General features: G+C 39.8%; 1 protein-coding gene across 2 annotated transcripts; it reads right to left on the bottom strand.

Moving 5' to 3' along the window:
• Window positions 1-274: 274 nt before the first annotated feature.
• Vma21 (vacuolar ATPase assembly factor VMA21) lies at window positions 275-7,401 on the bottom strand. 2 transcript variants are annotated; one of them, XM_036174657.1, is made up of 3 exons: window positions 7,265-7,401; window positions 3,414-3,523; window positions 275-1,122 (listed from the first exon to the last, which is right to left on the bottom strand). In XM_036174657.1, exons 1-3 carry the CDS (start codon window positions 7,372-7,374, stop codon window positions 980-982), a joined length of 363 nt encoding a protein of 120 aa, XP_036030550.1. In that variant the 5' UTR covers window positions 7,375-7,401; the 3' UTR covers window positions 275-979. The 2 variants fall into 2 exon arrangements, with proteins under 2 accessions (XP_036030550.1, XP_036030549.1); XM_036174656.1 differs by lacking the exon at window positions 7,265-7,401 and adding an exon at window positions 7,023-7,198.
• Window positions 7,402-27,278: the final 19,877 nt, after the last annotated feature.

Raw genomic sequence — 27,278 nt, 5'->3', positions numbered from 1 at the left:
TTATTTATTTATTCTGAGACAGGGTTTCTCAGTGTATTTTTGGTGCCTGTCCTAGATCTTGCTCAGTAGACTAGGCTAGCCTCGAACTCACGAGATCTGCCTGGCTCTGCCTCCTTAGTGCTGGGATTAAAGGTGTGCACCACTGTCACCTGGTTTGGCATTCTATCATATACTATCTATTTTTTTTTTTTGAGCTGAGGATCAAACCCAGGGCCTTGAGCTTGCTAGGCAAGCGCTCTACCACTGAGCTAAATCCCCAACCCTGTACTATCTATTTTAAAGTAGGATGACACACTAAATGGGATTTTGATAAACTTTGCAATTGAAGCCTAATTTCAAAGAAAAATGCGGCACAATGTTAGTAGTATAGTCACAATACTGACAGTAAGCTCAATTCTTTGTCTCAGTAATCCTAAATCTTTTGTTTGAATGGGTGTGATTTCAGCAACTTTCCCCACTAAATAATGGAATGTGAGAGTTATCCTTCCTCAGTGACATTTAGATTAACTATACTGCCCACAATTTTGGTAGCTTTCCACAGGAATTTAGAATCTCAAATCCAAAGGCCTGGCATTTTCCAGGAAGTCCTCCAGTGAAAAAGGAAATTTAAATTTGCTTTACTGTTTCTTAATCTACCCAAATAAATAAAACTGAAAAGCAAGTATAAGGCAAATTGCTATACATTTTTGTTGTTATAAGGTAATTAAATTCTTCCTAGGATAAGATATAACTCTCTTAACATATACATTTATACCTACTTAACTTTACCAAATTTTCATTTGCAATGGAGATTCAAAGTTCAAAGTGACCACATTATTGGGTGGGTCAAAATTTAGCCAAATGCGACTGACTCCTTAAGACTGATTTTAACATGTTCTTTCAACTTTATTCAAACAAAATGTATTTATTTATTTATATCCCAGAAGTATTTAACATATTCAAAAAATAAATTTCATGCTATCAAAAGGTGATGTTCACTTTAATCCTGTTTGCCTTCACGCCACTGTCGTGAGCCTTCATTCCAGGCCACATAGACAAACAGGGCCAGAACCACATGAACAGCAACAACAGCAACAATTGCAGCATAAAAGTAGCTGTCTCTATTGGACATTCCGAGGGCACCTATCAAAAAAAGAAAAAAATTCATTTTATTCCACACTTACCAAACTACAAAATTCAAAGCCTAAGAATTTCGTTTGAAATGAAGACCATTACATAAAACAGCAACCAATCAAAACACAGAGTTGTGTAATCTAGTCCCAATACATCTACAAAATAACTCCTGTAGCAAAGGCTCAGGCAACACTGCAGAAGAAGGGACAGAAAGATTGTAAGAGACAGAAGATTAGGGAATTTGTTATGAGATTATGCCTACTAGGAATGTCAGAAGACACACCCCTATGCCTCACCAACATGACTGCCTGAACATGAGCTGAACAAGGACAACAATAGGCATGCTAATATGGATGATGAAAAGCCCAGGAAGCCTCAAACTTACAAAGAACTACAGGCAACGAAGGAATGATGAGAGTGGGAGAAATAATATTCTACAGGGAAAAACACATCAATTGGTTAGCCAATACCAAATGGTCAGCCTGGAAAACATATACATAAAAGGAACATTACACATACTGAGCATGTTTTACTTCTATATTTAGGAACACACACAAACACACACACACACACACACACACACACACACACACCCCAATTAATGAAAAAAGAGGTCATGAATTTGAAAGAGAGCAAGGAGGGGAATATGGGAGGTTTTGGAGGAAGGAAAGGAAAGGAAGAAACGATATAATGCATATTACACTCTCAACATGTAAAAGAAGTAATGAAAATATAAAATTAAAAAAACTATAAAAATAATAGTCTTAAAAAGACATAAAACAAATGTATGTAATCATACACGAGACACACAATGGCTTCTTAGAATTGAGCATAGATAGATAAGATTCTCTCCTCCTCCTGTTTCTCAATAGTTACACAATCTCACACTGTAGGCCAGGGTGGCTGGGAACTAGAGATCCTCCTGTCTCTGTTTCCTAAATACCAGTATCACAGGCATCTACATTTTGAAATTCACAGTAGCTATTAGGAAATTTTCTTGACATTGTACCACTGGCTGTCATAACTAATTCTGTCATTTTGTACAAATAATATGTATAAATAAAAATATGATTCCCCCTGCAAAAAAAAGCTGGGCAGTGGTGGCACACGCCTTTAATCCCAGCACTCAGGAGGCAGAGGCAGGTAGATCTCTGTGAGTTTGAGACCAGCCTGGTCTATTGGTCTATAGAGTGAGATCCAGGAAAGGCGCAAAGCTACACAGAGAAACCCTGTCTCGAAAAACCAATATACATACATACATATATACATACATACATATATATATATGTATATATATATATATATATATATATATATATATGATTCCATGTCAAATACAATGATAGGCGCTTATAAAAAGTATAGGTTAAAAATAGTTCAGCATGAAAAGGTACTTTAGACTGCTTTATAGAAATCAGCAAATACCAATGGTTGTTTATTTTCAATATCAATATGATTTCTTACACACCTTTGTAGCATGAATCTCTTATTTTATACAAGTAGACAGGTATTTAAGAGCAATGAGAGAAAATGAAAGAGCACTATAAATAGAATTGGTGCCCAGTTACCAAATTATGTTGCTTTAGTTTGTAATTCTACCCCTATGATAACATAGGGAAGACCTGTCACAGTTCCATGAGTGTGAATAAGGGAAGTCAAGAGAATAGTGCCCATGACACAGAACTTGGAATTACCCTGTTTTCATTTCCCATTTGCACCAGTTACTTGTAGTACAGACAGCAATTACTTTTTTGTACCACATTTCTAAAATGAGGATAATGCTACAAATTAATTCAGAAGTTTGTTGTGGAGATCCTGTGAATAAACTCAAGTAAAACATTTAAAGCAATACATTATATGTAATAAATATAAAAAAAACAACTTTGTTTTGTTTTTGAGACAGAGTCTCATGTAGCCCAGCTTGGCCTCCAACTCTTTTGAGTCCAGGCCCTAATTCTGCTTCCACCTCCTAAGTATTATAGTCATGCAGGACCATACCCAGCCAACCAAAGCATATGACTTCTTACTGGAAGTCAGTATGTGTGTGTGTGTGTGTGTGTGTGTGTGTGTGTGTATGTGTGTGTGTGTGTGTGTGTGTATGTGTGTTTGTGTGTGTATGTATGTGTGTGTGTATATATATATATGTATATGTATATATATACACACACATATATATACATATATATGTACATATATATACATATATATTTAAGCAAAAGGAATAAAAGTTTAATAAAAAGATTCATAAAAGCACTGACCAAATTAGAAAAGAAAAACGTCCTCAAGCATGTAAAAATTACCTTCGAATACATAGGATTTAGTTGTAAAATACAACCCGATAGGAACTGTGATCATTAAAGCTGTGAAGAACAGGAGTGTCTTGAGGGTTGAAGCTAAAGAGTTTTCATTTCTGGAAGAAAGTGAACAAACAGAATTTTCACAAGCCATATCCAAATATAATAATTACCCCCCTGAAGATAAAAGAATTCTGAGGCAAACATGGCAAAGGAGCAAGCATGCACATACTTGAGCCCACCCTTCAACTTGGCACACATGCACTAGCACGTGCTTTTGAAATTTACATAGGAAAAAGCCAAACCCCTTTGCTGGCAAACAGCTCCTCCCCAGGGCTGTACATGCTTCTGCTCCAACTAGAGGATTGGAACAGAAATAAATAAAACCAGAAAAGGCAGATGTATTCTAGAATCAAACTTATCCAAGACCCAGTTAGGGTCTCATAAAACATAAAGCTGGGTAGGAATAAATAGAAAAGTCAAATGTATTGATGCCATGGAACTCCAAATAAAAACCTAAAATGGGCAGCTCAATAGCGGGTATTGGGGCTGGACATAGAGATGATGAAGGAAATTTTGAGTACATTTAGTGTAGCATTGTGTCTTATGCCCATCCAGAGGTACACTCAGTCTACAAACTCCATTCATTGCTAAGATACAGATACAGCCATTTCTTAATGTATGTGGGTGTGTGTGGGTGTGCATGCGTGCATGTGTGTGCACCTGAGCAATGAAGATAAACATATTCTACATTTCCACATATATATAAATTCTTCAATTAAAAATGACCAAATCTATAGAAAGAATAAAACAGTGGCAACCACGGGTAAGGGGAAAAAATATAGAACTGTTGGTCAAAGTTCAATAAAGTAGCAGAGACCTAAGGCCATTAAGTCTAAATAGCTACTGCACAACATAAAAATTTTATTTCATAAAACTGCATCATAGTAAACTTTCCATCTTTATTACAATTCTTGTACATGTGGGAGAAATTAAATCTTACTGTTATGCTTAGTGTCATGGAACAAAAAGTTCTAAGATTATCTTTTGGTACCTAAATATATTACCTTTTACTATACTCTGCCATTACTGAGCTACATAATCCTCATCATATATATATATATATATATATATATATATATATATATATATATACATATAATCATATCATACATATAATCATATATATTATATATATCAAAAAATACGAAAATACTCACTATTCAACCACTTCTTTTCTGGGTCTTAGAAAAGCACTGAACTTTAGATTTTCTTAGTGATAAATTTATATTTTGTAATATTGTAAGCATGCAATATTCAGACTATTTATCTAAGTTGATAAAAAACAAAAATTCAAAGAAGGGATTATTTTTACTTATTTAGTTACCTAGTTATTTAGTTGTCAATACCAGGGATTGAACTCAGGGTCTCATATATGCTATAGGCAAATACTCTAGCACTCAGCTACCTCTCTACCTCTTTTTATTTTTTATCTTTTGAGACTGAGTCTCACTATTTGCCCATGTTAGCCTAGAACTCACTCTGTAGCCCAACAGGCTTTGATTTGTCATCCTTCTGTTATAGCTTTCCCAGCAGCTGGTATTAAGAGGCCTATGTCACTATATCTGCAGTGTTTTTCAGATAATCTCTTTTAAATACCTACTATCTGGCATAATTTTTAGAAGCATGAGACCAGAGAGATGGCTCAGTGGTATTGCTCTTCGAGAGAAGCAAAGTTCCAGTCCCAGCACCCATGTCAGGCAACTCACAACTGTCTTACTACAGATCCAGAGGATTCAATGCATCTGACATCCTCAGACACCTGAACTCATGCTGTACAAACACACACACACACACACACACACACACACACACACACACAATTTAAAAATAATTTAAATTTAAAAGATGATACAATGCAATAAAAATAGCGTGAACAAAATCATAGTCCCACCATGAAAATATAACCTTTACTATATACTAATGTCCAGCACCCCATAGCCTGTATGTACATATGTTAATAATTTATAGCCTATTATTATTTGTTTTGTTTTGTTTTTCAATACAGGGTTTCTCTGTGTATCCCTGGCTGTCCTGGAACTTGCTCTGTAGACCAGGCTGGCCTCAAACTCAGAGATCCACCTGCCTCTGCCTTCTTCCTGAATGCTGGAATTAAAGGAGTGCACCACCACCACCCTATTATTATTCAATTATTTTCAATACATTCTTACTACTCTTTATGTTAAACCTCAAAAATTTGACTCTTCTCTGTTATAAGTTTAGTAATTGAAGATTAAGTAGAGCTATCCACCATTTAAAAACAGGAAAACATTTTTGAGAAATGTGTTTTGAAATAGCACTAGATGATACAATCCCATGGAACACACTTGCAGTCTGTCATTGTCCAAAATGTCCAAAGCACATGACTGGATAGTCAAAGTTAAGTGTAGAAACTTTAAAAAAAAAATAGCTAACCAATTTTCCATAATATTTACACCACTTTTCTCCTTTGCTTCTAGCCATATCCCTCTACATCTGTTGGTTATGCTGGCACAAATCAGGTCAGGTAGAATTGGTTATATATTATATTTTAAAAAAGCAACGGATACCATTTGATTGATTTATTTTATACCTCTCACTGGGAGTTGCTGAGACCTGTCAGAAATGAGGAATGGATGGAAAAACCAGAGTTAATGTTAGCCATACAAAAAGAACGTTCCCAATGAATTTTATCAAGCTCCTACCCTTTAACACTTTTTAGTTTTCCTACTTCACACAAATTTCTGCAGCAAACATTGAACAGATAGAGATTACCGTATTCCCCTTTGTGGCAGGCAAGACTTACAGCAGAATTCTTTTAAGATTTCATTATAAATTCCACTAGTAACTGTCTAGATGGTATACTGTATTCTTAACGTACTTAGTAAGAATATCTATTGATATTCTTATAAACAGTTATTTTTATAAAAAAAAAAATCCCTACTAACATTACTGGAGAGTAAACGGATTACAGGGTTTGGGAGTCAGTAGGTGTGGTCTGTGTGGTCTAATTTTGTGATCTTGGATAAGTCATTTATCTGAATCCTTTTCTTCCAAAGCTGAAAACTAAGTAGTTAGTTAAACTAAGAATTAAGAAATCTGATGATGTCAATTAACGGTTGCTTCTGTCCGGTCACCAGTCCCCACCCTACTGACTGATTTCTCCCCCAAGAGAAGCTGCCTTGCACCAGGGCCAGCCTCTACTCCATTCACAGACCAGACGTTTGCAAAAATACATGATGTAGGCCCTGGCAGGTCTCAAGATGGAGGAGGCCAGGTGCCTGTCCTCAAGAGAGCAAAGGAGCTTGGCAAAGGAGAGACTGCAAATCAGCAAGCTTGTCAAACAACAGGGAGAGAAAATGCAAGGAAGCAAGAACTGAGGGCCTGCTCACTTAAATGAAAGGTGCAGGCTCCAAACTACCTTCCCTCTTCATCAGCCTGCAGAAGACCGCGGAAAGGCCCCTATCCCAAGCCCACCAAGTTTGTCTCCTCCATTCCCTGAGGCGCACGCCAGACCAGGGCAGACCTCCCCCCCCCCCCCCCGCCCCATAGCTACCCAACCGAACTCAGAAATACCTGAACTCTGGGGGCTGCAGCGCGTTCAACGCCGCTTTATCAAGGCGCTCCATGGCGTGTCTGCGAAAGCAGCAGCAGGCGCTAGGTAATCGGCAGGGCTCAGCGGCCGCTTAGAAGGTGACAGTACTAGGCCGTTCGCACCGGAAGTATCTGGCCAAAGCACGCAGGTGCGGCGCGGCGTGGTGACGCAAGGAGGCAGCACGCGCAGGCGCGGGTAGGGCGCGGACACTCACGTGACTTACCCGCGCGTGTTCCGTGGTTTCCGTGCCGCCGTGAGCGTTTCTTTCTCCAGGAGCAGGCCGGGCGAGTAGCCTAGCCACCCTACGTTGAGCCGTGACTTTCCGCGTAGCATCGTCCTCCCAGGTCCCGTGCCTCTCGTCCGTGTCTCGGTCCTGCTTGCAGTGCCACGGGAGCCTAGTGACCCAAGGTGGAGGAGCAGTGGAAAGGACGACCCTGCTGTCGCCTCTGGTGCTAGGCAACTGAGCAGTTTCCAACAATAGAAAAAGCATGCACGTTATTCCACCAGCCCATGAGTAAAGACCTCATTCATTCCTGCCCGCCTTGGCTGTCCAGCAGGAAGTTCAGAGGAGTTAAAACACTCACCGGTGTCAGTAAAATCAGAGAACTGTCCGCTGAAAGAGCCCTTGCAGAGAGTGACTGTTCCTCATTGGTAGCAGGTGACCCAAACTTCCACTTAGAGTCAAAAGCATGTTTCGCAGCTGTTCAGAAAGCCACCAATGAGACAACAGGAACTCAAAAATAGTAAGGACAGATGGACCTATGCTCCAAGGCAACCTGAGAGGCACCAACGGAAAAGGGAGTGTAAGCCCTAGGGCAGGCTACACAAAATTAGTTTGCCCCTGGCTGCTAATACAAGGACAGCCCTTAAATGGTCAAGCTTGGTCTGCTGACCACATACCTATTTTCTGCACTGCACCGTAGGATACTAAGTATACCTGAAATCACGGGTAAACCAGCAGTGTGCCCTGGATTGAGCAGTAGGAAGCCCGAGTTTCAATTTAAATGTAATAACACCTCTGTAGGCCTCATGCAGATTCTTAGGTGAACTTAATGTATGAACTCAGGAAATGGAGAGCTGGATACCACGAGAGACACACTGGGCAACCAGTCAAGTACATGGAGCCAGTAGCCAGTTTTTCTCCACTTTGAGTGGTGGGAAAATGTCAGAGAATGATAACTTACAAACAACTCATGAAAATCATTTGAATTTTCATGTTCATAAGTAGAATTTTTTGAAACTGAGTCATGCACATTCATCTGAATTGTCTCTACATGAGCAATGCTCTGTAGATGTGACATAAGTGGTATGTTCCACAAATCTTAAAATATTTTCTGTGTGGATTTGGAGTGTGTGTGTTGGGGGGGGGGGTCAGGACCATTGTAGCATGTTGGATAAGTGCTCCCCCGCTGAATAACTACTCCCAGAACTCCCCATCTCCTTTTAAAATTTGACATGGGGTCTCTCTCACTTAGTCAAGCCAGCCCTGAACTCATTCCACAGCACAGGCAGGCCTTGGACTCAATCTTTCTGTCTCAGCCTCCCAAGTGGCTGGGGTTACAGATCTATACCACCACACATGGTAATATAGGGTTCTTTGCAGGAACACTTTGCTAATTCCTGATCTTGCTAATCACCCCTTGGTCCTTAAACCCATAGGGATCCACAAACTTAGTGAGTGTTCTGAGAACAAGTTGTGATATTTCTAAAAACCTAATGGAACTTCAACAGCTAAACATCACATTATTTGATTTGAGGCATAAATTATGTCACATTGATAAGGTAATCCTGTTAATCTAATGAGTAAATGGAAAGACTGTTACTAAAACCTAAAATATGTTGTAGTATACTTGGTAGAACAAATCTTTAAAAATATGTATCTAAAAAGAACAATCATGTGCACCCAATACTATATAGTATATGTGTTAGACAACTGAGTTTTGTCTACAAAAAAGGGTACTTGATAGTGAGAAAATTAGGAAATACAATGTAAGTATATTAATGTTTTCTAGGACCACTGTAATGAAGGACCACAAACTGAATTCTTTGAACAACAGAAGTTAATCCTTTTACACTTCTAGAAGCTAGATATCTGAGATGGAGGCATTCTTAAGGTTAGTTCTGAGGCCTGCTGGAGAAAGATGTAGCCATACTGTGCCTCTCCCTTAGCAATTGGTCATTACCTGACACTTTTTTTGGCTTGTAGAAGTGTCACCCTGATCTCTGCCTTCATCTTTTCATAATGTTTTCCCAGTGTGTATGTCAGTATTCAAATGTTCTCTCTTCATAAGGACACTAATACTATTGCATTAGGGGATTATCCTACCTTCATATGACAGTATCATAACTAATTGCATTTGCACCAACTATATTTCCAAATAAGGTTGTATTCTGAGGTGTGATATGGTCACAAGGGAAGAGCATATAGTAGTGACACCATTATTTCCCTTAGAATCATGAAATGATTCTCAAATATTTGTCTGGGACATTCACCGTTGTTGAGAAAAGTGAGAACTATTGAGAAAAGTGACTTGCCCCAGATTTCTAGGGTCAGTGATATGATTAGAGAATTTATAGCCCTAGTACTTTCTCCCCAATATTGTTGTAGATGTCATTGTCATAAACCTGGTGGCATGGCAGGTATGCAAGTAAAGTCAATAAAGTCAGGTTTTAGCTACCCCAAGATCTGCAGTCTATCCCACAAAGCCATACTCCCACACATCTCCATTTGGAGCTTCCACTGTGGCTTTGGATGGGATAGCAACACGAGAAAGATCAACTGGTATTTCCTCAAGTCTATGCCTACACAATATGGCATTTCAAAAACTGAGATACAAGGAAAACAGAAATAAGCCCCACCATACAGTCAGCATGTAAGGAGTGGGATTCATTTGTTTGTTTTCATTTTATCAAAGGTAGTTAGTCCAACAAGGGCTCATGCTTACTGAACCTTCTCCTTCCCCTTTGTGCCAACTAGCCAATTGTCTCAGGTTGTGAAGTTGAGCTGCCAGCAATGGAGTAAAACTAGTTACCACCTAGTCAGCAATAAAAGTTGAGAACCAGTGGGGCCCCAGTGTTCTTGCTAGCCAGGTTTGGGTCTTGGTGCATCCTTTTGCAAAAAAGGGTTGTCTTACTGAGATACTTTCCTTTTGTTTGTGTGCTCCTTTGTGTAATGCTGAGCTTGTTGTTTGTTTCTAACATTTATAATGGAGAGTGGGTATCTTTTTTTCTGAAAATAAAAACTCATGACACCCTTTGGTAAAAAATCATAGTTCCACTTCTAGACCAAAATTTAAAGGAGGAAAGGATAATATAGTTTAAAAAAATGTGTTTTCAGGATCCCCTAAGCGATGAATTACTAGTTTTCCCCACCTACTACTGTTTCCCTGAAGTAAATATCTACCTGCTTCATTTTACACTTAGTTCACAATCTCTACAATTTTTATGCCACCCCCATTTTATATGTTGGAAATCTCAAGCTAAGGAAAATTCTGGAGTTGTTTAAGGCCTTACTTTCCCTTGCCTCCTGTGTGTGCTCTGAAATTTCCACAAAGCTACCTAGTCTGGCTCTATGTTCCACACTATTAAGCTAGGGTATTAGAGTTAGGGAGAGCTCTTGTTAAAGTAGTCATAGGATACCTGGGGTCCATGGATCAGAGCTGTTCTTGCCCACCAGACATGCCTATACAATATCAGTAGAGCCCTTGTAAGAGAAAGTATTACTAAATAGAAGTATGACTTCAGCCTAAGGTCCCACATTATTTGGAACACCAATGGTTTGATATTTAATAAGCCTGGCAAAAATGAAGGTAGGTATTCTAAAGAGAGACTTCTTTCTCTCAATCTGACTGTAAGACTATCAAAACAATGAACACCAAAGAAAGGGCAATTTTTCGCAGAAATCTCATGTTGGGAGAAGGAAAAGACCCTGCCAGAGGGAGAATTTATGTCTCTGAAAGAGATTACACAGTTCTAACACTTATCAGACCACCTTACAGATAGAGAATGAGAAGCCTAGACAAGGATGGTTTGGTGGGGGTGGGGGGGAGGACACGACCAGACCTTGTCCAAGTTTGCTTAAATGTGCATGTAAATGGCCTTCTATTTGAACTTTAATCTCACTCCAAGACTGCAAAAGACAGACTTGGAAGGTTCACTGGATTGCTTCTTCTGTCGTTGCAATAAATAAGTCTCTTTTTCCATTATCAATTGGCTTATTAAGGACTGGTGGCAGGAAGGACCTGGCTTGGAGCACAAGTTTTAACCTCAGGTTCTATAACTTCATCATCAGAAGAAGCCTATTCATACTGTGTGGCAAGGCTCAAGATGCCAGTTGACAGTTCACAGATTCTGGCCCAAGTGCATTCAGATGAGCCTGTCACGGTACAGAAGCATTATGACAAAGCCTGGTGGGCTGAGTGCTGAGAAGATGTTGGTGGCCTGTGAGCACAACAAAAGCTGGATGGTTGTCCCTTGGGAGAGGTAAGCCAGAGCTTGCCAAGATCAGAGCCAGTAGGTTCCAAACACAGAGCTCTCCTGGCAGTTCAGGCACTGGAGTCAGATTTCCCTGAGGTCTTCCCAAACATCCAGAGGAAAGGGAGGCAGGGCAGCTCTGATTGGGTGATAATAGAGCTTCCTTCTGGCAAAAGCCTAAGGGTTAAGCAGAAACTGCTCTCAGGAAGTCTGCATCCCTGCAATTGTAGGACCTCAGGGTGAGATCTTGGTACCCAATCCCCACCCACTTCAAGGCTGCACTCCTAACATTGAATAAATTAAGTACATTGATAAATGAATGAGAGAAATCTAAGGGTTTTTTTTTTCCTTTTCCATCACTGGGTTGAAAAAAAAGTTAGAAACCCTAGACTAAAGAGAACAGAAAAATGCAGATGCTATAGCAAAAAGAAACTCAGAAGCATGACAAAGGTTGGTAGGTATTTTGGATACTGATGATAAATGGCAGGGTTGGGAGGGCTGCTCGGTGGCAGAGTGCATGCTTAGCATAAGCAAAGCCCTGGATTCCATCACCAGGTCAGGGAGGGGAGAGGGAGGATCAAAGACTAAACAGACCAGCTGCTTGCCTATGGCCTTTCTTTCCCAGCTGCTCCTCTGGCTCCAGTCCTGGGAAGAAATCCCTTCCAAGAGGGACAAGGTTAAGAGGAGTGCACAAGTGTGCATGCATGCAAATGTGGGAGTGTACTTCTTCAAGACTGTGAGGGCTTGGGGTACTGTGTATCTATGTGAGTCTGTATGCTTATGCATTCGCATATGCTATTTGGGAAAATGACATTAAAAACAAAATCATCTCCCAGCCTAGAAAACCACATGAGAAACGTAGAAAAGAGAAACAGACAAACAACTAAACAAATCTTACTGAATAAGAGTTAAATAATAATGATCTGGAAGGAGGATCATGCATTAGAGGCCAGTCCATAGAGAGTTGAAGATAACAATATTTTGCCTCAAAAAGAAGGGAGCAGAAAGATTGTAGGAACCAGAGAGTCAGTTAGTTTGCTGTAAGATTGTGTCTTAGGAATATCAAAAGCTACACCCATAAAGTCTCACCAACATGACTGCTCAAATATAAGTTGAATAATCACAATAATAGACAATCTAAGGTGGAATGGGGGGTAGGGAAGCCCAGGATGCCTCAACCCTACACAAAGAACCATGGGTAACTAAGGAATACAGAGAGTGGGAAAAATAGTGTTCTCCAAGGAACAGCACTTCAATTAGTTATCCTGTACCACATGGCCAGCTCTGAAAACATAAACATACAAGTAGCATTATACAGACTGAGCAGGTTATATTTAAGAATATAAATATAAGCATGTAACAGCAGTTAATTGAAAAGAGGCCATGAATGTGAAAGAGAGAGGGGTATATGGCAGGATTTGGAAGGAGGAAAGAGAAGGGAGAAATGGTGTGATTATCTTATAATCTCAAAAATAAAAGAAGCAAGTAAACAAGAAGTAGAGGAAAATTAGGTATGGTGCCTCAAAACTAATCCCAGCTTTTGGGATGTACAGGCAGAAGATAATGATCAGGAGAAGTTAAAGGCCAGCCTTTGCTATATATCATGTTTGAAACCTGCCTATGATACATACGGCCCAATCTCAAAACAACAAAATACTGAATGAAGTGGGAGGAAAGAAGTATAATTTTTCAGTGGGAAAATTAACTCTATTGATTTGTATGTGCCTTTAGGATATGGTAAAAGCTAGTAAAAAAAAGTGTGTGTGCGTCTGTGTGTGTGTGTGTGTGTGTGTGTGTGTGTGTGTGTGTGTGTGTGTGTCCTGTAGCACAAGGGCACACACATGTTGAAAGAGCCCTTTCTGGTCAGCTTAACTATTCCCCTGACACATTTGAGATATTGACTTCCACTAACTTTGTCCAATACCACTTCTCACTACATTGATTGGCCTTTCAGAAAGCCTTCAAGTGTCCATGTGAACACTTCTATGTCTTATTTGACATGTTTCCAGTGAATATTATGGAAAGAGATCTGTGTCTTCATGATGTTCACTTTGACATCTCATATACATGTTCACAAGACAGACACAGAGCACCAAATGAGGAGGCAAGTGAGTTTCCGTGCAGAGAGCTCAACTTGGAGCCAAAGGTCTAGAGATGAATTGGTTCCTCCAATTGTCTATCCATAAGACGGCAGGTTGTTTATTGTTCCTTTCTCAACAATTGCTTACCTCATCTGTGTCATGGGAATTCTGTCATCAGTCTACTAGCCAATTGAAAGGAGTGCTTTGGTCCAAGTTTGGTGGAGTTTTTACTGGAGCACACATGACCCAAATAAAAGGTGGGGCATGCAATGCATGCTCTCTTGGAAGGTGGATGAACTGACAGCAAGGCTCAGGAGCAAGGGTGGCTGGTGGCTTGGTTTAGATTCCCTAACTGCTTTTGGTATAAGTCAGCAGTTTTGTTTTTTGGTTTTTGGTTTTTTTTTTTTTAGTGAAACAAAATTCATTTGTAAAATGGGACCTGTTATATAAAATGGCACACAATCAAATTATACAAAAATACAAATTTTCTTTCTGATTACAGTTCTACTTGCAAGTGATAATTAGAAAGCATTCCTGGTGGTTTCCAGTAGCTGGAATTGCGAACACATGGAACAGGGGCAGGAAGAGTCCATGATGCAGGGATGTCCAAGTGAGCAGAATCTGTTTCCCAAGCTCAACCCTATCATCATGTCACTTTGGAGTGACAACTCCTAAAATGGCTAGCTACTGGAATATCTTCCGGTGTGAGACTCATCTTCCAGGCTTTTGCCCATTCTAACTTTAGTTCCCAATGTTTCTGAATGTCTGAAATCTGGGTGACTATGAGTCACATGATACTCTGATTTTTCTCTCTCACTTAGGATAGTTGTTATGGTTAAGAGTATTGGTTGCTGTTCTTCCAGAGGACCTGGGTTCAATTCCCAGCACCCACATGGCAGCACACACTTGTCTGTAACACCAGTTCCAGGGAATCTGTTACCTTCAAAAACAATGCATATAAAATAAAGTTAAATAAAATATTTAAAATACAAAAAAAATTAAAGAATTTTTAAGAAAGGGCTGGTGGCAAACAAGTACTTAGACCTTTTACTGATGTAGGTCTTTCTCCCATGAAGCCCAGTACTTTGCACAGCAGCAGGTGATGGCTGCTCGCTTCACCACATCTGTACAGTAAATAATTACCAAATGTAATGAAGGGAGCCAAAGGGACCACATTACTGGTTATTAACAAGCAAAATCAGTTCACTGCACTCTCAAGTATGTGTGACTTCATCCAAGGCACCTGTAATACCTCTTTACTTTCGTCTCCTTCAAATGTAGCCAAGGAGCTATCCCAGTGCTCTAAGCCTTGCTTCTTAATGACTGGTTTATAACTATTAGACTTTTACAACTGTGGCAGAATGAAATTCCGTCCCCTGGCAGTCAGTGGATAGAATAGTGGGCTCCTTTTATAGCACCTAGCACAGACAGGTTATTGTCTGTCCCTTTTACCATTTTTGTGGACAAATGGACTCTGCTGAATGAGTAAATGAATCTTGCTTCATGTAACAGGTAAAGCTTGTAATGGAGCATTATCCTTGGACCCTAACACCAGGACAATGATGGTACCCACAATAAAACATTTTTGTGTGTAAATATCACTTAAATTCACACAGCAGTTGTTAAACAGCAGGGTCTTAACAGATACCAGTCTACCAACCTGGAAATATTTTGATGGTAATCATTTTCCTAGAGCACTTGAAGCTTCAAAAGGAAGACATTCAAATACTGTCCTAGAATGCTGCAACTGGAAGGAAGTTTCTACATCACTCATTCCGAGCCTTTCTTTCCCCAAATGAAGCCAAGGCATCATCGGCAGGAGTGGGGATGAGGAGGGTGCTGTCATCCATGGACTGAGACCTGGCACATGGCAGAAATCTATTAGAACAGTGGTTCTTGACCTTCCTAATGCTGTGACCCTTTAATATAGTTGTTCATGTTGTGTGACCCCCAACCAGAAAATTATTTTCTCTGCTACTTCATAACTGTAATTTTTCTACTGCTATTAATCATAATGTAAAGATGTGTGTTTTCTGAGAGTCTTAGGAGACCCCTGTGAAAGGGTTGTTCCACCCTCAGCTTGAAAACTGCTATACCAGAGGCTGCTGCTGCTTGCTTGATAGTGTGTCAAGCAAGGCCATGACAGAGTGGGGTGGGAAAGCACCCACCACTCAGGAGTCCATTAGGACACATTTTATAACCCTAGAAGGCTGAATATTTAAAGAAAATGTTATATAGACAGCAGCTGGAAACAGGTCTTGTGAACAGAAAGGAAGGAGCCAAGAAAGGGGGTGGGTGTCAAAGAAAAATGAAAGGACTAGGTGGGCAAGATTTCCTTACTGGTTCCTGTTATACGACACAAGCAGAAGTAGCAGTGAATGCCCCCACTAGGCTAAGACTCTTTCAGGTGGAAAGTGAAAGCTTAGGAAAGACATCTTCCCTGTAGAGAAGATGCCAGGGAACTGGAACAGCCTCCACAGGTCTTCAACTTGGAACAGACCTCTAGGTACCACTTTTCAGATTGACAAGTATATGAATTACCATTCTCATTACAATAACCCAATATCTCACAAAGAAGCAACTTAAGGGAGGAAGAAGGCTTATTTGGCTCATAGTCTGAGGAGATACAGTCCATTATGGAGAGGAGGGCAAAGTGGCACACAGTTCCATGTAACAGGAGTGTGCAACAGTTGTCTTCTATGAAGCATTTTTTAGTAGCCAAGTCCCAATTCAGCAGCCCTCAGTTCCAGTTGTCTTATTCTTTACACATTTTAGTCTGCTCTGTTTTTAAAGAATTATTTGTAACTGTTTGTACGTGTGTGTTTTGTGAGTTTCTAAACATGCATTCAGTACCCAAGAAAGACAGAATTGGGTGTTAGATCCCATGGAGCTGGAGTTACAGGAAGTTGGGAGCCACTTAACACAGGTTCTGGGACTTGAACTCAGTTCCTCTGCAAGGGTAGTGCCTGTTCTTAATATCAGAGTCATCTCTCCAGCCCACAGTCTGATTTGTGCTTGAAGGTATCTCTCCTTGGCCAGTCCTCCTTTCAACTGATCAGACAGATCAGTTCAGACTCTTCCATGGATATATTTGTCTTTTCTAGTCCCTAGCATTACTATAGTGACTCAGAGAGCATCTGTGGCCCTGTGAAAGCCACAAGGAAAGAGTTACTAAAGAGCAGTGTGGATTTCTTTCCTTGAGCAGTACTTCCTCCTGTACTGCACCTAGGGAAAGCAATGAAAGGAAAGAAGAAGGGCATAGTGAATACAGAAAAGGCAGTGGAGGGTAGAAAAACTGTAGAGAACACACAGAGTCTCCTGGCAGCCAGGTGGTGGACTAGCAGACTATATTCCTCACACAAGAACTTCATGGTTCTGCTCATTTATTTACCCTTGCACTCTTCTATTGAATGCCTACTATGTGTACAGCCCTTTTGTTTTGCTTTTTTATTAGAAACTCTAGTAGCCTGGCTTCAAAGGCTAATTGTGTCAAGTGCTAGCTGTGAGACCTTGAAAACATTATGTAATTGTCTGTGCTTCAGTCTTCTTCCAGGAAACATTTTTAGTTGCCATGCCCCCCACACCAACTCGAACTTTTTATCTGCACTCATCTTAGTGTACTGTTTATCTATGAAATGGGTATATATCTTACTTTTTTATTTCTGTGACATAATACCTAACAGAAAGCAAATTAAAGAAGGAAAAATTAATTCATTGTGGCTCACAGTTGGAGGGTACAGTCTATGAAGGCAGGAAAGGCATGGCAATGGGAGGCTACCTGCTCACATCTACATGGAGCATGTAGCAGAGAGGGATGATTGAGGACACTAAGCTTTCTTTTTTTTCCCTTTTTTTTAGTTTTAATCCTGTATTCCAGCAAATGGGATGACTTCACTACACCCAGTTGTGCCTTGCTTCCCTAGTTAAACAAGCCTAGAAACACCCCTTATCGCATATCCAGAGATGTTTCTCTGAGGTGAGTCTAAATCCAGTCAAGTGGATCATGAAGATCAACCATGACAATGGGTATCAAGGTACAATCATAGGAGGATTAAACACTAATAAAATATGTGTCCATAATGGATTTAAATTCTACAAGGAGAAGATGGACAATAGTATTACCAACAAAGAAAATCATCTTAAGAGGTGAATATGATTTGGGGAAATGCAGAGCAAGTAAGAAGAGTTGGAAGAGGAAAGTGTCTTAAATATGACTGTTACAGGGAGAGTGGGCCTAACAGAACCCCCTCCCCCACCTTGATGACTGCATGAGTTTCAATTTGCAGCTTGGAGCTGGCCTGTCTTCCATCTTTGTGAAGTTTGTCATCAAAGAACCCAGGTTTGGGAGTGTGGTAGAACAGAGGGTCTTTCGAGAGAAAATTCTTGGAGATCAAGTGCTTTGAGGCTGAAAGCTGCTTGCTGTGAAGAAGAGAAGGCAGAAAAACTGTCAAGGAACTGAGGCCTTTGTCAGTACAGCATGATGAACACTCGCAGCCAAGGCTAGCAGCTGTTAGACTCTGTGGAGCAAACAAGTCCCTAACAGCTGGTGCAGATACAGGGACATGCAGCCCAAACCCTTGGGAAATGGTAGGTAATGAGGGCCTGCAGTGAGAGTTTTGGCTCCTACCTCTAACCCCAATGGGACTACATCAGTCTTTCTCTAAGCAGAGCTTGTTCTTATCTGGGCAGACTGATGGAACAGCCAGGTGTGGGCAGAAATTATAAATGCATAAGTACAAAAGATTTTGCTGTAAGGGACTCAGAGAGTCTTTTCTGAATTTTGAGGACCACCTACTCTAGAAAGAGCATTGAAATGTCTTCTCTAGACACAAGTTCTAAGGTTAAGGTATAATTGAACTCTTACAGCTCCACTCACTGAAAAGCCATTTGCCAGTCCCAACCCCCATCTTCAGCTTTTCTCTTGACATCATTGTGATGCTCTTTCATTCTGTGTTTGTGTCTTTCCCTAGTCTTAGATTGTAAGTTCCCTAAGATCAGGGGCATTCTTGAGAGTATGAGAAAATTTAAAAGCATTATTTTATAATGAAGATTCAAGTATTTATTCAATAAATAGTTATTGAACATCTACTAAGTAGCACCATATTTTGTCCTCAATGCTTGGAACAAAACATGTTCTTTCTTCACAGAATTCATATGTCTAGTAGGACCAATATTAATCATAGTACAATGTTCAGCAGCAACTATCAATCTGTACTGTTATTTCTACTAACTTAGTATTTCTATCAATCTTTTTTTTAATATCTTGAGATATTTATAGAAAAATTCACCCTTTTGGGTGCACAGTTCTATGCATTTTGCAAAATGTACATAGTCGTGTACCATCATCACTAGAGTGGTTTCTTTCTTTTTTTTTTTTTTTTTTGAGACAGGGTTTTTCTGTGTAGCTTTGTGCCTTTCCTGGAACTCGCTTTGGAGACCAGTGCTGGGATTAAAGGCATGTACCACCACCACCCCGAGAGAGTGGTTTCTTTAGCAGAGGGACATTTAGATTGTTCCTAGTGTGGGGAGATCATGGATAAACTACTATAAATGTTTACATACAGATTTTTTAAAGGGATAAATACCCAAGGGTTTGAGATTGCTAGGCACAATGATAAACATATGTTTAATTCTACAAGAAACTATGAAAGTTTAACGTGGACACCAGATTTGTATTCTGGTGAACAAAACACTATGATTCGAATTGCTTTCCATGGTTATTTGTTTAGATTTTAGCTCTGTAATAGATGTAAAGGGGAAATCCCATTACAGTTATTAGTGTGCTTTATAATTAAAAGTTTTGATTCTCTTTTCCTCTGGTAGTTTGCATTTATCTTTGGTGAGATGCAGTTCACATATTTTGTTTATTTTCTAATTGGACTTCTGCTCACTGCTGGGCCCTGTTGATTTCCTAGGGTTATACCAATGTATTAGCACAGATGCAATGGCTTATAACAACAGTATTGTAAGATGAATTGCTAAATAGTCTTATTAATTAAAAAAAAAACCTGAAGCCACATATTGGGGTAAAATCTGAGAGATGAGAAAAGCTGAAAGAAGCCAGCCATGTTCTTACCACTTGGAAATCCTCAGCCAAAGAGAGCTACTTCCTGTATACCCACACCTCTATGCCTTTCTGTTCTGCATCTCACTTCCTCTCTCCACCCAACTACATCACGTCCCATCCATCTGTACAGACCTCCAGAGCTCTATGGTTAACTAGTGCTAGGATTAAAGGTGTGTGCTACCATTGCCCGACTTCTATGTTTAATACAATGGCTGCCTTTTTCCTCTGATCCTCAGATAAGATTTATTAGGGTGAACAATATTTTGGCGTTCAAAATATATCACCACACAGTATAGCAGTATATTCTTTTATAGTTATCAGAGCTTGTCTTAGTGTTTCTATTACTGTGAAGAGATACCATGACCACAGCAACTCTTATAAAGGAAAACATTTAACTGGGGATGGCTTACAGTTCAGAGGTTTAGTCCATTATCATCATGGTAGGAAGCATAGTAGCCTGCAGGCAGATATGGTGCTATAGAAAGAGCTAAGAGTTCTACATCTGGATCCTCAGGCAGCAGGAAGGGACTGAAACACTAGGTCTGGCTTTAGCATCTGGGAACTCAAAGCCCACCCCCAGTGACACCCAACAAAGCCACACCTATTCTAGCAAGGACACACTTACTAATAGCACTACTCCCTATGGGCCTAAGGTAGCCATTTTCATTCAAATCACAACAGAAGTCGAAACTGAGTTTTATGGGGCTTGCTCCTTCTGGAAGTTCCAGGAGAGAACTCATTTCCTGTCTCTTTCAGTTTGAGGTGGCTGCTGGTTTTCCAGGGCTTTTGACTGCATCTGCTTTGCAGTCACACTGCATTCTTCTGTCTGCAGGGGACCCTCTCTGCCTCTCTCTCATTAGAATACATACTGACTTAATTAAAGACCTAGATAATCAGGGATAATGTCATCACTTCAAGCTTTCACAAAAGCCCAGCTGGAAAGTCCTTTTGACATATAAGACCCACATATTCAGTGTCAAGGGCTTAAGGCCTGAAGAACTCAGGGTTTATATTCAGGAGTAATACTTTACCTACCATGTTGGCTTCAGGAGTTCTTCACAGATCTGGTTTAGTCTTTTAGCAGATACATGTTTCACATATTTTTTTCTTCCTATTCTTATTTCATTTTCTTACCTGGGTCTCTATCATTTTTTGTCTTGTTTTGTTTTTGAGACAGGATCTTGCTATATATCTCATCCTGATTTCAAATTCATTATCGTTCTGACTTAGTTTCCCAACTGCTATAGACATGTGCCACCATACTTGGCTCTGAACGCTATTTCCTTTCATTGTTATTGGTGGCAGTGGTTTTTTGAATACAGGGTTTCACCTGTGTAGAACGGAACTTGATATGTAGCTCCGGCTAGCCTAAAATTTTAATCAACCCCCACTTCTTCTGCCTCCTGAATGCTAGAATTATACTTGTACCATGATAACAAGCCTTAACTATATTTCTTGGTGAATATTTTTCTTTTATTTTGATGAAGTCCAATTTTTACATTTTATAAACTTTTCTACTATGGTTTATACTTTGTCCTATCTGAACAAGCTTGGTATAAGCTAAGGTCACCATCTGCACAAAAACTTTATTTTTTTCTTTTCAGTTACCTTTGCATCCTGTCAAAACCAGCTTAATATGTTTGTTTATTTCGGGTTGTCATTCTGTTCAATTGATTTATATGCCAGACATGTCACCTCCTCTGGTTTACTGTTGCACTATAGGAAGTAAGGAAGTTTCACTGTATGAGTCATTCATCTCTGTTCTTTTGAAATATGGATGCTTCCTCAAAATTTCAATTTGCAGTTGTTTTTCCTAAGCCATAGAAGCAAAATTGACTCTGTGTATTTTATTTTTGCTTTGTGCCATTTAGTTTATGAAAATACGTTGGAAGATTTACATAAACAATCATGTTGTCAGTGAGTACAGGATGCTTTCTTTTTTGCATTCAAACATGAAGCACTGGCTTTTTTCCCCACCCCACCCCACAAGATGATGGTGAATAGCAGTGTTGAGTGTGAGCATCTTTGCTTTGCTCCCAGTCTTAAGGAGGGGAAACACTGATTCTGGGTCTGGAATATTGGTGTGGCTTGACTAGGCCCTTGGGCTCATTTCTCACAAGGCTGCAATCCACACTCTGGCTAGAGGTACTGCCTACAGTCAGTCATGGCACACCTTTACTGAGGAATTCTCTGCTTTTTCCACTTCTCTGCTTCCTTACTGATGGGATTCTGTTCTTCCTAGGCTTCTGCACTGAGAGTCTTGGTTCCTTGCTGCCAGTGTTGAACATATGCCACTATCCATTCCTGACCATGTGACCCTCCTTATGGAAGTCTCCCAACATGTCAGCTAGCTTCCATCAGAACAAGCTAAGGAGAAAGAGAGAGTAGGCTTTTGATTACAAAGTTAGAATTAAGCCCACCAATCTGCTCATAACAATTTTGCTTTCATGCTCATTTTATTTATTTTTTTATATTTAAAAGAAATTTATTTTAAATTATAATATATATGTTGGTTTGGGAACATGAATGCAGTTCCAACTGTAGCCAGAAGAAGGCATAAGATCCCCCTGGACCTTGAGTTACATACAGGTGGGTGTGAGCTGCCCCAAGTGGGCACTGGTGCCAAACTTGTGTCCTCTATAAGAGAAGTGCATCCTCTTAACTTCTGAACCCTCTCTCCAGAACTTAGAAATGTTTTTGAATTGGTAGTGACCCTCTATCTAAGACACTTGGACAGAGATTATAAAATTATAAGTTTCTATTATTTAAAGTCCCTAGCTTGTATTGTGGAAATATTGTTAGCCAGGAAGGAATAACTAATATTTAACTGTCTTTGTGCCACTCCTACTTTTAGATTAGATTGATTGAATGGTCATTGGTCATGCATGTCATCACACCATATTTTGTCACTAGATACAGGGATCCATAAACTGCCAGTAGTGAGTGTCTATGTCAGAGGAACAGCAAATGGCAATTGAAATTCAGGTGTCAGTTCACAAGAAGAAAAACTCTTTGATGAGTATGTCTAGTTCAAGCAAGGGTTATGAGAACACACACTCCAGAATGTCTTTTGCTTATGCTGTGCCTTCACATTGTTGCAGCTACATGCTTTTCTCTGCTATCTGATATGATATATATGGTGTGGGGAGTTCCCCACTACCTGTATTGTAATGTGTTTATCTCATAAACAAATCCTGATCTACTGGGAATATTTATTTCTGTGGATTGTCAGGAAGATGCTGTGTAATTTTAAATTATCATTATTATTATTATTATTATTATTATTATTATTATATTTGTGTTTTAATTTTACACATCAGCCATGGGTTCCCCTATCTCACCCACTACCTCACCCACAACCACCTTCCCCCATCCCCTCCCCTCCATTCCTATCTCATCCAGGTACAAGACTCCCCTTTGGGAGTCAAATCAAATGTTGCAATCATATAAAAATTGTAGCAAATATTACCCTGGGGATTCATTTAAACCTGGTGGATTCAGTACAGGCAGGTCTAGTCCCCTCCTTTCAGGCTGGGCAAAGTGTCCCTGTGTAAGCCCAAAGTTCCAAACAGCCAGCTCATATACTAAGGACAGGTCCCAGTACCACAGCCTGGATGCCTCCCAAACAGATCAAGCTATTCAATTGTCTCACTTATCCAGAGGGCCTGATCCAGCTGGGGGCTCCACAGCCTTTGGTTCATAATTCATGCGCTTACATTCATTTGGCTATTTGTCCCTGTGCTTTTTCCAATCTTAGTCTCAACAATTCACGCTCTTACAGTCCATCCTCTTTCTCGACAATTGGACACCTGGAGCTCCACCTGGGGCCTGGCTGGGATCTCTGCATCCACTTCCATCAGTTATTGGATGAGAGTTCCAGCTTGACTGTTAGGATGTTTGGCCATCTGATCACCAGACTAGGTCAGATCAGGCATTCTCTCCACCATTGCCAGCAGTCTACAGAGGATGTATCATTGTGGATTTCTGGGGACCCCTCCAGCACTCTGCCTATTCCTATTCTCATGTGGTCTTCATGTATCATGGTCTGTTATTCCTTGTTCTCCCTTTCTGTTCTTGATCAAGCTGGGATCACCTGCTCCCCTAAGCTTTCTTTCCCTCAAACCTTGCCCTTCATTACTCCCACTTTCGTCCAGGTGGTTCATGTAGATCTCATCCATTTCTCTGTCATTGGCTGATCCTTGGGTCTTTCCTAGGGTCCCATTTTATAGGTAGCCTCCCTGGAGTTGTGTAGCAGTCTAGTCATCTTTGTTTTACATCTAGTATCCTACTATGAGTGAGTACATACCATATATGTCCTTCTGAGTCTGGGTTACCTCACTCAGGATGATTTTTTCTAGATCCAACCATTTACCTGCAAACCTCATGATGTCATTGTTTTTCTCTGCTGAGTAGAACTCCATTGTGTATATGTACCATATTTTCTTTATCCATTATTCAGTTGAAGGGCATCTAGGTTGTTTCCAGGTTCTGGCTATTACAAACAATGCTGATAAAAACATAGCTGAGCAAATGCCCTTGTGGTATGATTGAGCATTCCTTGGGTATATGCCCAAGAGTGCTATAGCTGGGTCTTGGGAGAGATGGATTTCCAATTTTCTAAGGAAGCGCCATATTGATTTCCAAAGTGGCAATACAAGCTTTCATTCCCACCAGCAGTGGGGGAGAGTTCCCCTTGCTCCACATCCTCTCCAGCATAAGCTGTCTTCTGTGTTTTTGATCTTAGCCATTCTGACAGTTGTAAGGTAGTATCTCAGAGTCATTTTGATTTGCATTTCCTGGATAATTAGGGATGTTGAGCAATTCCTTAAATGTCTTTCAGCCATTTGAACTTCCTCTGTGGAGAATTCTCTGTTTAGTTCTATAGCCCATTTCTTAATTGGACTGTTGTGCATTTTGATGTCTAATTTCTTGCGTTCTTTATATATTCTGGATATCAGCCCTCTGTCAGATGTGGGTTGGTGAAGACCTTTTCCCATTCTGTAGGCTGTCGCTTTCCCTTGTTGACCGTGTCCTTTCTTTACAAAAGCTTCTCAGTTTCAACAGGTCCCATTGATTGATTGTTTCTCTCAGTTTCTGTGCTACTGATGTTATAGTTAGAAAGTGATCTCCAGTGCCAATGAGTTCAAGAGTACTTCCTACTTTCTCTTCTATCAGGTTCAGAGTAACTGGATTTATGTTGAGGTCTTTGATCCATTTGGACATGAGTTTTGTGAATGGTAACAGATATGGATCTATTTGCAGCCTTCTACACATTGACATCCAGTTATGCGAGCACCATTTGTTGAAGATGCTTTCTTTTTTCCATTGTACATTTTTGGCTTCTTTGTGAAAAATTTTATGTTCATAGGTGTACGGGTTCATGTCAGGGTCTTCAATTCAATTCCATTGGTCCACATGTTGGTTTTTATGCCAGTACCAAGCTATTTTTATTATGGTAGGTCTATAGTAGAGCTTGAGGTTGGGGATCATGGTGTTTCCAGAGGTTGTTTTATTGTACAGGATTCTTTTGGCTATCCTGGGTTTTTTGTTTTCCATATGAAGTTGAGTATTATTCTTTCCAGATCTGTAAAGAATTGTGTTGGTAATTTGATGGGGATTGTGTTGAATCTGTAGATTGCTTTTGGTAACATCACCATTTTTACTATGTTAATCCTGCCTATCCATGAGCATGGGAGGTCTTTCCATTTTCTGACATCTTCAATTTCTTTTTTCAGGGACTTAAAGTTTGTGTCATATAGGAACTTAACATGCTTAGTTAGAGAAACCCCAAGGTATTTTATATCATTTGTGGCTATTATAAAGGGTGATGTAACTCTGATTTCCTTCTCAGCCTGTTTGTGTATTGTATATAGGAGGGATACTGATTTTTTGAGTTGATCTTGTATCCTGCTATGTTGCTGAAGGTTTTTATTAGCTTTATCAGTTCCTTGGTAGAATTTTTGGGGTCACTCATGTATGCTATCATGTCATCTGCAAATAGGGAAGGCTTAACTTCTTCCTTTCCAATTTCTATCCCCTTAATCTCCTTATGTTGTCTTGTAGCTCTGGCTAGAACTTCAAGTACTATATTGAATAAGTATGGGGAGAGGGGACAGCCTTGCCTTGTTCCTGATTTTAGTGGTATTGCTTTGAGTTTCTCTCCATTTAATTTGATGTTGGCTGTTGGCTTGCTGTAGATTGCCTTTATTATGTTTAGGTATGTTCCCTATATTCCTGATCACTCCAAGACCTTTATCTTGAAGGGGTGTTGGATTTTGTCAAATGCCTTTTCTGCATCTAGTGAGATGATCATGTGGGTTTTTTTCTTTGAGTTTGTTTATATGGTGTATTACATTGACAGACTTTCATATGTTGAACCACCCTTGCATCCCTGGGATGAAGCCTACTTGATCCTGGTAGATAATTGTTTTGATGTGTTCTTGGAGTCTGTTTGCCAGTATTTTATTGAGTATTTTTGCATCAATGTTCATGAGGGAGATTGGTCTGTAATTGTCTTTCTTTGTTGCATCTTTGTTTGGTTTAGGAATCAGGGTAATTGTAGCCTCATAGAAGGAGTTTGGTAATAGACCTTCTGCTTCTATTGTGTGGAACAATTTAAAGAGTATTGGTATTAAGTGTTCTTTGAAGATTTGGTAGAATTCTGCAGTGAAACCATCTGGTCCTAGGCTTTTTTTGGATGGGAGACTTTTAATGACTGATTCTATTTCCTTAGGGGTTATTGGACTATTTAAATGGTTTCTCTGGTCTTGATTTAACTTAGGTATGTGGTACCTATCCAGAAAATTATCCATTTCTTTTAGATTTTCCAGTTTTGTGAAATAGAGGTTTTTGAAGTATGACCTGATGATTCTCTTGATTTCCTCATTGTCTGTTATTATGTCGCCCTTTTCATTTCTGATTTTGTTAATTTGGATGCTCTCTCTCTGTCTTTTGGTTAGTTTGGATAAGGACTTGTCTATCTTGTTGATCTTCTCAAAGAACCAACTCTTTGTTTCATTAATCCTTTGTATTGTTCTCTTTATTTCTATTTTATTGATTTCAGCTCTCAATTTGATAATTTCCTGGTGTCTGTTCTTCCTGGGAGACATTGCTTCTTCCTGCTCAAGGGCTTTCAGGTGTGCTGTCAAGTCACTAGCGTGAGATTTCTCCAGCTTCTTTATGTGGGCATTTAGTGCTATGAATTTCCCTCTTAGCACTGCTTTCATAGTGTTCCATAAGTTTGGGTATGTGGTGTATTCATTTTCATTGATCTCTAGGAAGTCTTTCATTTCTTTCTTTATTTTTTCCTTAACCCATTGGTGATTCAGTTGAGCATTATTCAGTTTCCATGAGATTGTACGATTTCTGTAATTTTTTCTGTTGTTGAAATCTAACTTTATACCATGGTGGTCTGATAGAACACAGGGGGTTATTCCAATTGTTTTGTATCTGTTGAGATTTGCTTTGTGGCTAAGTATGTGGTCGATTTTAGAGAAGGTCCCATGGTGTGCTTAGAAGAAGTTATATTCTTTTTTGTTCAGGTGGAATGTTCTGTAGATATTGATTAAGTCCATTTCAGCCATAACATCAGATAAGACCATTATGTCTCTGTTAAG

This window comes from Onychomys torridus, chromosome X, assembly GCF_903995425.1.
Source record: "Onychomys torridus chromosome X, mOncTor1.1, whole genome shotgun sequence".
Classification (NCBI taxonomy): Eukaryota; Metazoa; Chordata; class Mammalia; order Rodentia; family Cricetidae; genus Onychomys; species Onychomys torridus.
This window is presented reverse-complemented; position numbering and strand designations above follow the sequence as displayed.